The sequence below is a fragment of the Oryctolagus cuniculus genome, chromosome 3, assembly GCF_051225735.1.
Source record: "Oryctolagus cuniculus isolate XC-2025 breed Fujian yellow rabbit chromosome 3, ASM5122573v1, whole genome shotgun sequence".
NCBI classification, from domain to species: Eukaryota; Metazoa; Chordata; class Mammalia; order Lagomorpha; family Leporidae; genus Oryctolagus; species Oryctolagus cuniculus.
Genome location: NC_142869.1, coordinates 165475407 through 165489470, shown reverse-complemented (window position 1 = coordinate 165489470; position 14064 = coordinate 165475407). Strand labels below are relative to the sequence as shown.

At 48.0% G+C, this 14064-nt stretch overlaps 1 protein-coding gene across 1 annotated transcript in view; it reads right to left on the bottom strand.

Annotated features, from left to right (window-relative positions):
* The window catches only part of STRIP2 (striatin interacting protein 2), a 50771-nt gene that overhangs the window by 34208 nt on the left and 2499 nt on the right, over positions 1–14064 (bottom strand). Inside the window, exons 2-8 of the mRNA XM_008258206.5 lie at positions 9679–9748; positions 5218–5292; positions 4120–4254; positions 2751–2871; positions 1873–1941; positions 1565–1671; positions 701–828 (exon numbers count right to left, since the gene is read on the bottom strand). Coding sequence (XP_008256428.1) covers positions 701–828; positions 1565–1671; positions 1873–1941; positions 2751–2871; positions 4120–4254; positions 5218–5292; positions 9679–9748 — 705 coding nt within the window. The remainder of the gene's footprint in view (positions 1–700; positions 829–1564; positions 1672–1872; positions 1942–2750; positions 2872–4119; positions 4255–5217; positions 5293–9678; positions 9749–14064) is intronic.

Below are 14064 nucleotides of genomic sequence, written 5' to 3'. Positions count from 1 at the left end.
AGAGAAAGTGACAACTTCCAGCCCCCTCCCCCTTAATGCAGTAGTAAAACAGGAAGGGCGCATGTGACGATGCCCAGTCTGAGGGGTGCAGGGGCCAGAATGAAGCATTATTTGCTGATTCAGGGGTGGAAACATCACCAGAAGTTAGAAAAGGGACCCCTGGGAGCCTCCAGTGACAAAACAAGAAACCGTCTCCCTCTTTAAGGGGACATCCAGACATCCAGATGCTATAGCCCCAGAGTCGCTCGGTTTCTTCTGCATTCAAGAGGCAGTTCCCCCTGCGAAGCCTGCCTGGGGGGTGTGGTGTTGGGCCAGCCCTGAGGGATGGCAGCCAGAGATGATGGAGCAGGCCGAATCATAAGTAACAAAGCTGCAACCATATACCTCAAAGGACTTCATTTTTTAAAAGTCCATTATTTATCTGCACGGAGGGCAGGTACTAACGCCAGCATTTTACAGCTGGAGACCCTGAAGCACAAAGAGTCACCAGTTTTCTCCGTATTAGCAGAGCCCAGATCTGCCAACTTTCAGCCAGTGTTCTTTCCACAGAATATCAACTCCGCCAGGAGAAGGCGCCACTGACACCACAACTCATGGCACCTCCCGTCTGTCCGACAGAAACAGGTAACTGCAGACACAGGGCGTGTGAGGTCTCTAAGACAGGGCTGCTGGGTGGGAGTGGGGAGGCTCAGCCACTCACCATGACCACCTTCCAAAGCAGAAGCAGGACCTTCTTTATGGGGAAGTGGGGGGCCAGGCCGCTGCAGAACTTGGTAACCATGGAGAAGAGCAGAAGGGCAAAAGGCTCCTCATTATGCACAGAGAAGCCTGGAGGGCATGGAAAGAAGCAAGAGAGAAAGTGAGGGTGAGGGAGCTGACGGCTTATCCCTGTGTCCCTGACTCCACTCACCTCCCCTGCAGAACTCCAGGCACTGGGCCCTAAGGCTGAGGCTTAGCAAGCCCCTGGACAGAAGCTCCTCAAAGGGCAGGAAGGGAGGCCAGGAAGGTAAGGTGGCTTAGCCCCAGAACCCAGGGTGATGCTTGGGGGCGGATTCCAAAAAGAAGCAACAGTATTGAAGAAGGTGCTTTCTGGCTGAGGGACTCAATGCCTTTTGTGGACTACACCTCCCTTTCCCATAGTGATACATGTATTTGTGAACTACACCTCACTCTTCCATAGTAATACATGTATCTTAAACATCCCATAGGTCTTCACGTCCTATTCCTGTCGCATGACCATATCAACTTATATTTGTAAAGAGATTGGTTTTCAAGTGATTCAACTCATTTTTTCCAGGTGGGATTTGTGATGGAATGAGAGAGATGGATATCCCCATTTGTAACCAAGGAATACAGAAGTGTTATGACTGGGTCTAGCTCATAGACACAGGGAGGTAACCAAGCCCTGCTCTCCTACCTGACACACAGTATCTCTGTCCTAAAAGAAAGGACGTTAATTAAAAAAGAAAAAGAGAGAGAGAGAGGACTGTCATCTCTTGTAGATACTCTGTTCTCCCTCCACCACCAGCACCCATCCTCTCCCTTCTTCAATGCCACTTCTTACTCAGCTCAGTGCGGAAGGCCTCCCGGGCTGTCCTCCACCCGTAGGAGTCTGTCTCTCGTTCCACACGGATATTTTCCACCATTAGGTACATGACACTCAGCAGCACCCTGGGATTGTAGAAGGATCACAAGTTTCCCAAGGCAGACCCCACGCCACAGTCAGAAACCTCAGGGTGGTCTCTGTGGGAGCCCAACCCAGTGAAACAAACAAGAGGACGATCTGGGTGGTCTGGGTCATCTGGGGTTTGAAGAAAGGGGAACTCAGTGCCAGTCACCCCACTACCCCGGCCCACAGTCAGTCCCACTCACCGGAGCTCTGTGCTGTCTGCTATGGAGACGGCTGGTTTTCGAAGGGCACTGCTACAGGCCTGGCTGTTGCTGCCATGGAAGAGGGAGAAGGAAGAGGGCAAGGACGGGAACCCATTAGGACTTTTTCTTCTTTGTGCTGCAGACCAGCCATCCTCTGGCTACGCAGCCACCAAGGAAACTGTCCCAAGGTGAAGGAGTCCACAGAACTCCCCCACCATCTCAGCAAACTCTCCACTGTGGTGAAGAAGGCAACGGAAGGGTCTGTGGGATCTACTCCTCTTGAAAGCCCCCTCGCGCCTTTACCATGTGGGATGCAAAACAGATGCTAAGTAGCATCTAACAATAAGCAGATCTCAGCACATCTAAACATTGTGTGAGAGGCATGAGACAAAATGAGGGGGCACTGCAGTGGCAGCGACAGATAAGGCTAACTCTAGGGCCATATATATATATATATATATATATATATATATATATAAAGCCAATGAGGGACAGAATTGAGCACAATGGCAAAAATTGGTCCTGTCCCTTTTGGGTCATGCTGACAGGCAGAAGTGTTTTTTTCATGGATTGCAGAGTGAGGCTGAGCTGAGAAGGTGTGTGGATGAAAAAGAACCACCCAGGAGAGGGCCCTTGGAACCCGGGACTGAAGCTACAAGTGGGTTAGACTGGGAGGAGCCCAACCTCAGGCAGGCAGGGCAGAGTATCAGGGCACATGGGCTGCTGCATGGAGGAGGAGCTGGCAATGAGCTTCGGGCTGAGATATGAGTAGATCCAGCTCTCCCAGGGCTTCTTTACAGTGAGGGAACCCGTGCAGGACATGAGGTCCCTGCGAGGAAGGGTACGGTCTAGGCCAGCCCTCCCCATATGCTTCTCACTCGATTTCCACGTGCAGTAGCTCCAGGAAGGCCGAGAAGGTCCCCATCTGGTAGAGCAGGAAGCAGTTGTACCTGGACCAGTGTAGCACATCCACCTCTGAATCACATTCCCCAAAAGAGCCTAAAGGACCAGACAGTTGCCACAGGGGTTGGGGGAAGGCAGGTACCCCAAGTACCCCAGTTCTTTCTACCCATACTTTTGTCTAATGCCCAGATCAATAATTAAGCTGACAGAGAAGGGCCGGGCCCTTGAGAAATTCCTGGAAGGAGTCAGGGAGAGGAGAGGCAATCGCCAGGGTTAGGTCCAAGGTGCTCATCAATGAGCCTTAAATCTGGGTTCCTCCAGAATCGAATCCTGGGGTAAAGATTCAAGTGCAAGTAGTTCATTTGGGAATTGAACCCAGGAATCATCAATAGAGAAGTAGGGAAGTGAGGCAAGGGGAAGAAGGCAGTCAGTGGAGTTCATCCTAGGGAAAACTGGAAACAGTATAAAGCACACGACTCGGGTCATCCCATCCGAGAGGACTGAGGTCGTCGCACTATTCGTCCAGTAACTCCTGTCAGTTATTGGATGAGGGCTGCTTAACTAGCTTCCTGTACTTCCGGTTGCTCGCTGTGGGCTGGGCACTGGCAGTTGGAAGCTGGCCAGAGCACCAGATCTAAGAGACACGGGTGAGCAAAGCCAGTGTCCACCTTCTTTCCTTTCCACCTGTTTTCTTCTTTTACAAAATGTTAAGCTCCCAGCTGGCAGACTGTGCCGGCAATCCTCACATTTATGATCTCAGGCCTTATTCACTATCCCAGCGAGGCTATCTCATTTCCCTTTCTTACGCCTGGCTAGCAGCTCTCTGCTGGCAGCTTTCTCCAATTAGCCTCATTTAATTCTGATCATCTTCACACTGCTCACCGCATCTACTCCTGCTGCCATGTTGGCTTGAACCTTCACAGTGCCAATGAGAAACACCGCAGCGGGTCCATGTGCGAGGAGAGGCGGTGACACTCCCCTGCCTGCCCTCAGTGTAGAGGCCAGGCCACAGCTGATGAAAGACGTCTCTACGCTCAGCTGATGGTACTCGGGCAGCTTTAGCCGCAGTGACCCTCTTGCTGCTCCTCACATAGGATTATGGCCCCTAAGAGAAATCCTGACCCTCTTGGTAAGATAAAGGCAGATCCCAAGGGATCCAGGACAGCATCCAACACCATCTCCTCATCTTCTCGTCAGCACAGGTGAATCCTAGTGCACGGTGAGAGCAGTCCTTCAGAGGCAGGGGGTTGGCTTTCACAGCATTAGCTGCCTCATCCCAGCCCTGACAATGCCACTTCCCTCCCCGGCTTCCACCCTCTCAAGCTAGCAAGGTGGTTCACTCACCCTGAGCCAGGTAGAGGACAGCTCGGGCCACCTTCAGTCGCCGCTCCCTACTGACCACCTCCAGCCGGTCCAGAAGTCCCATCACATAAGCCTTTTGGGCATCTTCTTCCAACTCCAGCCATTCCTTGTTTTGCACTGGGGACAGAACACAACACACATCCAGTGCCGGCTCCTGCCACCCTTTCCTGGAAAGGCTCCTGATAGCACACCCGCCTCTGCTCTCAGGCCCCAACAAATTCTTCTTTCTAAAAGCTGTTCTTATGTAGCTGAGAAAGAATAGGGATGGGAAAAGGGTCCAAAATACTGCAGCCTGAATCCATTGTGTAGCTTCCTCTTCTTCAACAGTCCCTCCGTGCCCCACACACAGCTTATACTGCTTTGTCTCTGCCTCTCCTCAAGGAGTTCCCTCTGTCCCCTGACATGTCCAGTGCCCAGTCAGCCTTGCAGGCCTGATACAAATGACCTCTTTCTTATTCTCACAGGCCTAATGCAAAGTTGCCTCTTTCCTACTCAGGTCCCTGGCAAAATCTCTGCTCCCGAGACACCTTCTCCACTTTTCTAGGATGCTTACCACTTTCCTCTGGGCCTCGGCTAGCATTGTGATGGGCACAACTCCTTTCTGCTGTCAGGCTACCAATCCTGTGTACAAGCTGCGCTCTGCATTCTCTGATACAGAGCAGATACCAACCACACATTTGCTGAATTAAAAACTGAATTGCCACTGCCCAGCTAGGGCAACAGGGCATGGGCATGTGAAATTGCGACTGAGTGTGGGGCAGAGTTGGAGGCAGAGGTTGAGCCTTCAAGTCAAGAACTAGGCTTGGCACCAGGACCTGTCAGGCAGCAGGGGAATGGCCCAGCTCTGTCCCAATAGCCCTCTGCTCTCCTGGTAAACGGGGCTCAGATCAGGCTTCTTTTGCTTCTACCCTTGGTCTCTACACTTGAGATGCAATGACTCCTGTGTCCTGTGTGCAAGAAGGGAAGGGTGAACGGTTTAAGTGGCTGAAGGATCCTACTTTGTCTTAGCGTTTTACTAGATCAGATTGGGACACTGTAGAGGCAAAAATCAAGCCCCTGTAAGTAAGGGTCTCGCATCACCTTGAGTCTTGAAATCTTCTTCAAAGCACCTCCTGTTCGTGGTGAATTCCAGGTTCTCGGTGTAGCTATACAATTCTGTGGCAAGAAAGACAGAACAGAGTCACGTTCAGGAGACCCCAAAAGGAAGGGCCTGGGGTGGAGAGGGCAGCATGAAAGAGTTGAAGCTTCTAATGCATTCCCGTGTCCAACTCAGCCAGCTTCCTCCCTTTTGGAACAGTTAAAAATAGCCACTTGTGTCCCTGGGTGATTAAACCATCAAACCTGTCCTCCTCCTGCCAGCTGGCTCTTGCAGTGGAGAAGGGAGGCTTCAGCATTCGGGGAGCGCCAGGAGGAGAGGTGGGGCACAGAGGGCTTAATGTCATCGCTCCTGTTTCTCAGGGCTGCGACCCCTTCTGCTTTGTTAAAGCAGACTGGGATTATCTTATCTCGAGGGAACGGGAGTGCAAAACAACCCCTGAAATTCAGTGGTAAGATCCTTGTGCTATTTAGTAAGTCAGGGTGAAGGCTAAAGAGTCCATTCTAGATACTCTTCAGGGTTGGAGTCAGTTCATTCTCTCCCTGCTGAATTTCCATGAAGGGCATAAAAGTTCAGGCTTGTGCCCACGGCTGCCCACTCAGAGAGCAGCTGTGGTTGCTATACGGCTGCTGTGCACCGGAAAGCCTAACTTGGCCGATAGCAGCCTCTCCACACAAAATGCAGAAAGCTGATAAGAAACAAACAAAAAATGCCCTTTCCTACACACACAGAGAGAAAGAGAGAGATCTCAGAGCATTATGTCTGTACCCTCATATTGCAGATTTTTTAAGAGTTGAAATCAATAATCCAGATCTTTATTCCCCCCGTGCCCTAAGACTTTTCCTATAAATGTAACCAGGTCACAGACAGATCCCAAAACAAGAAAAATTCACTTATGTTCCAGCCAGCTGTCTCATGGTGGAGAAACACCCTTTTCTGGAAGTCAGGGTTTTTGGGTTCTGAGTTCCAGAATCTTGGGAGTGATCAGAAACAAATAATTTCTCTGAACCTTAAATACTTCAGTCATAGTGGAGAATGTGAACATGTATGTTTTAAGAGAGAACACAGGGGCCGGTGCTGTGGCATAGCAGGTAAGGCCACCGCCTGTAGAGTCAGCATCCCACATGGGCACTGGTTCGATCCCAGCTGTTCCACTTCTGATCTAGCTTCCTTCTAATGCGCTTGGGAAAGAAGCAGAGATAGCCCGAGACCCAAAGGAGGCTCCTGGTTCCTGACTTACGATTGGCCCAGTTTCAACTGATGGAGCAGCCATTTGGGGAATGAACCAGTGGATGGAAGACCTCTGTCTCTCTCTGCTGCTGTCTCTCTGCAACTGTGCCTTTCAAATAAATAAATAAATCTCAAAAAAAAAAAAAAAAAAAAAAAGGTATAGCACAAACCCAGTCAGAAAAGTGAGCCAGGGCTCTTGGATACTGAACTTTGGTTTTGTTCTTTTTATTTGTCTTTTAAATTTTGGATTGTGAATTTTCAGATATGGGTAAGTACAGAATACATAAGACACCTGTGTATCTACCCAGACCGAACAATGTTTTTGTCATACTTGTTTGCTGGCCTATCTTCTTCCTTTCTCTAGAGGGAACCGCTCTAACGAGATCAGTGGGTATCCCTCATATGCCCATTTTTATATTTTTACTACATATGTTTATGCCTGTAAACAACACATGATGTTTTTCACTTTTTTTATTTAAAAAAAGATTTATGTATTTATTTACTTGAAAGGTAGAGTTACAGAGAGACAGAAACAGAGAGAAAGAGAGGTCTTCCATCTGCTGGTTCATTCCTCAAATGGCCGGAGCTGAGCCTATCTGAAGCCAGGAGCCAGGAGTTTCTTCTTCTAGGTCTCCCACACAGGTGCAGGGGCCCAAGGACTTGGGGCAACTTCCACTGCTGTTATCCACTTCTGAAAACTTTTATCCAGGACCAGCGCTGTAGCATAGTGGGTAAAGCTGCTGCCTGTAGTGCTAGCATCCCATAAGGGCATCAGTTTGAGTCCCGGCTGCTCCACTTCAGATCCAGCTCCTTGTGATGGCCTGGGAAAGCAGTAGAAGATGGTCCAAGTCCTTGGGCCTCTGTACCCACGTGGGAGACCTAGAAGAAGCTCCTGGCTCCTGACTTCGGATGGGCCCAGATACAGCCATTGTGGCCATCTGGGGAGTGAACCAGTGGAGGGAAGACCTCTCTCTCTCTCTCTCTCTCTGCCTTTCTGTAACTCTCTGCCTCTCAAATAAATAAATAAAATCTTAAAACAAAACAAAACAAAACAAAAAAAACCTTTTATCCAAGCAGCATCACATTGTGTAAATTCTTTTGTGCCTGCTTCTTCCTCCAACTTGGTTTTTAGCATTTATTGACATTGAAGCATGTAGATACAGATCAGATATTTTAATGGCTACACCATAATCTACTACACTGATACATTCCAGTTGTTCCATTCCCCTACTGACAGGTATTCCAGGTTGTTTTTAATTTCCTAATTATCAACAAGGCCTCAACAAACATCTTTGTACATTTTCTTGTACCCAATTGAAGGTTCTTTAGAGCGTTCATCTAGGAGACTGTTAGGTCATAAACTATGCAGTCTTCAGTCTATTTATTTATTTGAGAGGTAGAGTTATAGATACAGAGAGGGAGAGACAGACAGAGGGATCTCCCATCGGCTGGTTCACTCCCCAAATGGCCAAAACAGCTGGAGCTAGGCCAATCCAAAGCCAGGAGCCAGCAGCGTCTTCTGGATCTCCCACGAGGATGCAGGGACCAAAGCACTTGGGCCATCTTCTACTGCGTTCCCAGGCCATAGCAGAGAGCTGGATTGGAAGAGGAGCAGCCAGGACTCAAACCAATGCCTTTATGGGATGCTAGCACTGCAGGCAGCAGCTTTACTCACTACGCCACAGTGTTGGATGTGCATCTCCCTTCCAAGGATACACACGTATATGCTCATATTCTAGATTCTTTATGTTTTTTTTTTATTTATTTTATTCGAAAGGCAGAGTTACAGAGAGAGAGAGAGAGAGAGAGAGAGAGATCTTTCATCCTCTGGTTCACTCCCCAAAATGGCCAAAGCCAGGAGTCAGGAGCTTCCTCTGGGTCTCCCACGTGGGTGCAGGGGCCCAAGCACTTGGTCCATCTTCCACTGTTTTCCCAGGCGCATTAGCAGGGAGCTAGATTGGAACTGGAGCAGCTGGGAATTGAACTGGTGCCCATATGGGATGTTAGCATTGCAAGTGGCAATTTAACCTGCTATGCCACAACACCAGCCCCCTATTATTCCAGATTCTAATCCTGGTTGGTTATTAAACTTAGCTCTCTATTTCTCTGTCACTCATCATAAAATTTATTCCCTGTGCTTATTCAAAAGAACTTCTTTAAAAATGTTCCTCTTTTCTCTGAAAAAGCATGTCTCAAAGTGTCACTTCCATGTGACAGAATATTTAACTTTCACACCGTCTCCACCCAAAACTCGTTTATTAATAACTGGCACTCATAGCACGTGTAACACATAGGCCCTGAATGTATTGAGATCACATTTACCCTAAGCTAAAAATCCAGACAGAGAGAAGCAGCCCAGCACCGAAAGAATGAGACCACTCAGCACCAGCTTACGAACACCCAAGCAGATCACTACTATGATGGATGCGGGTGACAAGTCCAGCTTTGCTTGGTTGGTTGGCTGTCTATATAGAATTTCTCCTCAAACATTGTTGAGAGTTTAATAAGGTACAGGCATTAGGGAAATAAAGAGAAGAAAAGGAGAGAGAGATGGAATGAGATAGCGAGAAGGTGGTAGAAAGAGGGGGCATGTAAAAATATGCGTGACAGGAAGACAGAGGAGGAACGAAAAGTAATTTTTAGAATGTACAAAAAGAGTTACTAATAAAGAGAGGTGAGCAGAAAAGAGGGAAAGAATGAAAGAAAGAATATCGTAGGGGCTGGCATCGTGACACAGCAGGTAAAGCCACTGCCTGTGATGCTGGCACCACATATGGGTGCTGGTTCACGTCCCGGCTGCTCTACTTCTAATCCAGCTCCCTGCTAGTGGCCTGTGAAAGGCAGGGAAAGATGGCCCAAATGTTTGGGTGCCTGCCACCCACATGGGAGACCCAGAAAAAACTCCTGGCTTCGGCCTGGGCTAGCCCCAGTGGCTGTTGTGACCATCTGAGGAGTGAACCAGTGGACAGAAGATCTCTCTCTGTCTCTGTCTCTTCTCTCTCTGTAATTCTGCCTTTCAAATAAATAAACTTTTTTAAAAAAAGAAGAATCTCATAGCCAAGGAGAATTCACAGAAGGAAATGTGAATGCGAACAAAGAGATATTTCCCACTGGAGGATGATGTAAAGAAAAACAGCCTTTGTTCAGCAGCCACCTGCTATGGGCCCTTTCCGCTCCTCCTGGCCGTCTCCACTGCCGACCCGTCAACCTCATACCTGACAGTTCCGCTGCATGCCCATCTGCATCGCCGTACTCAAACTCCAGAGTGGGGCAGTCCACAGAGCCCTGTAAGAGACAGGTTCCTGGTAACTGGAGCAGGTGCGGGAAAAAGCAGCTGTCCGGGGCAGGTTACATCCTCACTTCATCTTCTTCCCCTCTTGGAGGCTGAGGCTAGATCAGGGTGGAGGCAGGTGGGAAAGTCCCACCTGGGCCTTTCACCCAAGGGAGACCCTCCTGCAAGCCAGAACTTGAGACTCAGTGCAGGGAGAGGCTGTGGATTCCTACACGGAAATCAGAAGGTCTGGGTAAAGAGCAGGATTATGCATGGAAATGCAAACTATAATTTGTGCCTATATCCAATCTATATAAACCAAGAGGAATAGCTATCTGATCTCCAGAAAGTGATGGACAAAAAAAAAGAAAAAAAAAAAAAAAGAGGATAACTGGACTTTAGCATCACACGTGTCATTCACCAGATGCACGCCTTGGGACGTCTCATGCTGTGGATCACAGTTCTTCACCTATAACGAGGTTCTCCAGCTCTAGTTCTCTACAACTTTAGGTTGTCGAATATGGTAGCAGCATTTCCCCTCCACGTTGTGATGATGGCCAGATTTCCCAAGATGCTGTACGTATAATTCTGTTAAAATATTTACATATAATCCCACCCACTAACCTCTTCAAGCACTTTGGATATTCCCTTCCACTATACTTTAATATATCTGAATTTTAAAATCTGAACCTCAGCTCTAACACGTATCAGTAATCACAGGCAAGTTACACTTTCTGTGCCCAAGCATGGTATAAGAACTACATCTGCGGGGCTCATGTTGTGGCACTACACGTTACGTTGCTACTTGCAACACTGACATTCCATGCTGAAGTGCTGGTTCTAGTCCTGGTTGTGCTTCTTCAAATCCAACTGAGCCTGGGAAGGCAGCATTAGATGACCCAAGTACTTGGGCCCCTGTCTCCCACGTGGAAGTCCCAAATGGAGTTCCAGGCTCTTGGCTTTGGCCTGGCCTAACCCGGCTGTTATGGCCATTTGGGGAGTAAAGCAGAGGATGGAAAACTGCTTTCTGTTTCCCACCAACTTCTGTTACTCCCCTTACCCCTGCCATCGTTCTTTCAAATAATTTTTTTAAAAAAAAATAAATATATTTGGGGGCTGGTGGGACGTTAAGACATCCATGACCCACACTGAAGCGCCTGGGTTCAGTACCCGGCTCCACTCCTGCATCCTGCAGACCCGGGGAGGCAGCGAGTCATTGGGTTCCTCTCACCCACATGAAAGACCTACACTGAGCTCCCAGCTCGGCTTCGGCCCAAGCCGGAATGATGGGAGCTCTCTATTGGTCTGTCTCTGCCTTTCAAAGACAAAAAACAAAACAAAACAAAACAAAAACAAACAAACAAACAAACCCACACAACTAAAAAATAAGCAAAAAATGAAATATATTTGGTCGTTGTCCCTAGTTCCTGGCAACAGGCTCTTATAAACCCTTAGAACTTCCTGAGTGACAGGAGTGTCTGCTATTTATAATGAGCCCCTGTCAACCGTATCAGAACTCATACAAGTAAGGTGACTCATTTTGGCCCTTAGATAGTTTCAAGGGAAGAGCTGGTTAGGTCAGAAAGACTAAGTATCTGCTCTGAGAGTATTCAGAACCACCCCCAGGAGGGGAGAAGGAAGACCAGAGATTGACTCCAGCAATGTGGCCAATGGTTTAATCGTGCCTAGGTAATGAAAGCCCCTATGAAAACTCAGAAATGATAAGGCTTTCGCAGCTGTTGGATTGGTGAGCAAACAGATGTGCTAGGAGGGTGGTGCCCAAACAGGGCAGGGAAGCTCTGCACCACCTCAGCCCCAAGCTTTGTCCTATGCACGTCTTCCAATGAGAGGGTTCTGAGCTATATCCTTCATAATATAATCACAAACACATACTTGTCTGAGGTCTGTGAGTCTTTCTAGAGAATTATCAAACCTGAGAAGAGTCATGCAACTCTTAAATTTGTAGCTGGCCAGTGGAAGTGTGCCAAACCTGTAGACCCTACGTGTGGCTGGCACCTAAAGTGGGGGCAGCCTTATGGGAATGAACTATTAACTTGTCTGTGCTAAACCTGGGAAGTTAGTGTCAGAATTGAACTGAATTGTAGGATGCCTAATTGACGTCAGAGAATTGTTGGAAAATGATGCACTCAGTTTTCTCATCCGCAAGATAAAGATAATAAGATTTACTTAACAGGGTCATTATAAGGACTAAATGAATTGATAAAGGAAAGGCACTTAGCATCACCCAGCACTATGTGGGTGGTTACTCACAATTTTAATGCTATATTATAAGGGCATTATTTTCATATTATTATGATTATCATTTGAAATGGTTGTATAAGTATAGATAGCTGTTGGTTTACTTATCCAGTTCCCTATTGTTGGACATTTAAGTTGTTTTCAATTTTTCTTTATTGTTTGTATGGAAGCCATAAAATACCTATATATATATATATATATATATATATATATATATATATATATATAATTTTTACCAGGCAGAGTGGACAGTGAGAGAGAGACAGAGAGAAAGGTCTTCCTTTGCCGTTGGTTCACCCTCCAATGGCTGCCGTGGCTGGCGCGCTGCGGCTGGCGCACCGCGCTGATCCGATGGCAGGAGCCAGGTGCTTCTCCTGGTCTCCCATGGGGTGCAGGGCCCAAGCACTTGGGCCATCCTCCACTGCACTCTCTGGCCACAGCAGAGAGCTGGCCTGGAAGAGGGGCAACTGGGACAGAATCCGGCGCCCCGACCGGGACTAGAACCCGGTGTGCCGGCGCCACTAGGCGGAGGATTAGCCTGTTGAGCCACGGCGCCGGCCCTATATATTTTTTATATTGAGTCTCTTTCCCAAGAATAGAATTTTTTTTTAAAGATTTATTTATCTATTTGAAAGTCAGAGTTACATAGAGAGAGGAAGAAATAGAGAGAGTGAGAGATATCTTCCATCTGCTAGTTCACTCCCCAGATGGTTGCAATGGCCAGCACTGGGCCAGGCCAGGAGTCAGAAGCTTCTTCCAGATCTCCCATGAGTGTAGCAGGGACCCAAACACCTGCGCCTTCTTCCACTGCTTTTCTCAGGCACATTAGCAGGGAGCTGGACTAAACGTAGAGCAGCCAGGACACACACTGGCACCCATATGGAATGCCAGTATTGCAGGCAGTGGCTGCATCTGCTACGTCATGACACTGGGCCCCATATTATAATTTTATAAAGGGAATTAATGCATCAAATCTTATGAATATTTTTATGGTTCTCCATACATGATATATTTTTCCCAAAGCAAGATTTCCAAATTTTTGTATTACAAGAACTAATGGGAGGGCCTGTGCTGGGGCATAGCGGGTAAAGCTACCACCTGCAGTGCCGGCATCCCATATGAGTGCCAGTTCAAGACCTGGCTGCTCCACTTCTGATCCAGCTCTCTGGTACGGCCTGGGAAAGCAGTGGAAGATGGCCCAAGTCCTTGGGCCCCTGCGCCCACGTGGGAGACCCGGAAAAAGCTCCTGGCTCCTGGCTTCGAATCAGTGAAACTCCGGGTGTTGCGGCCAACTGGGGAGTGAGCCAGCCGGTGAAAGACCACCACCACCACCACCACCACCCCCCCGCCTCTCCTTCTCTCTCTGTGTAATTCTGACTCTCAAATAAATAATAAATAAATATTTTTTAAAAATAAAAAGAACAGGCCGGCGCCGCGGCTCACTAGGCTAATCCTCCGCCTAGCGGCGCCAGCACACCGGGTTCTAGTCCCGGTCGGGGCGCCGGATTCTGTCCCGGTTGCCCCTCTTCCAGGCCAGCTCTCTGCTGTGGCCAGGGAGTGCAGTGGAGGATGGCCCAGGTGCTTGGGCCCTGCACCCCATGGGAGACCAGGAAAAGCACCTGGCTCCTGGCTCCTGCCATCGGATCAGCGCGCTGCGCCGGCCACAGCGCGCCAGCCGCGGCGGCCATTGGAGGGTGAACCAACGGCAAAGGAAGACCTTTCTCTCTGTCTCTCTTTCTCTCTCACTGTCCACTCTGCCTGTCAAAAAAAAATAAAATAAAATAAAAAAATAAAAAAAATAAATAAAAAGAACAAGTAGGGGCAAAAAAGGTGTGTGTGTGGTAGTGACATAAGGTTGTTGGTGTTTTATTTTGATAAATATGGGCTTAAAAAATCTTTTTTGAAAAAATGCTTTTAAAAAAAGTTAATACCTCCATTAGGAAGGACAGAATCCACGAATAAACAATAATCACTAAAAAGGGTTTTCAAGCTTTCTGGAAAAATAATACAATTTACTTCATAACCTTGCCCCTGCCCTCCCTCCACAAATCAGAACAAAATTTAACAAAAA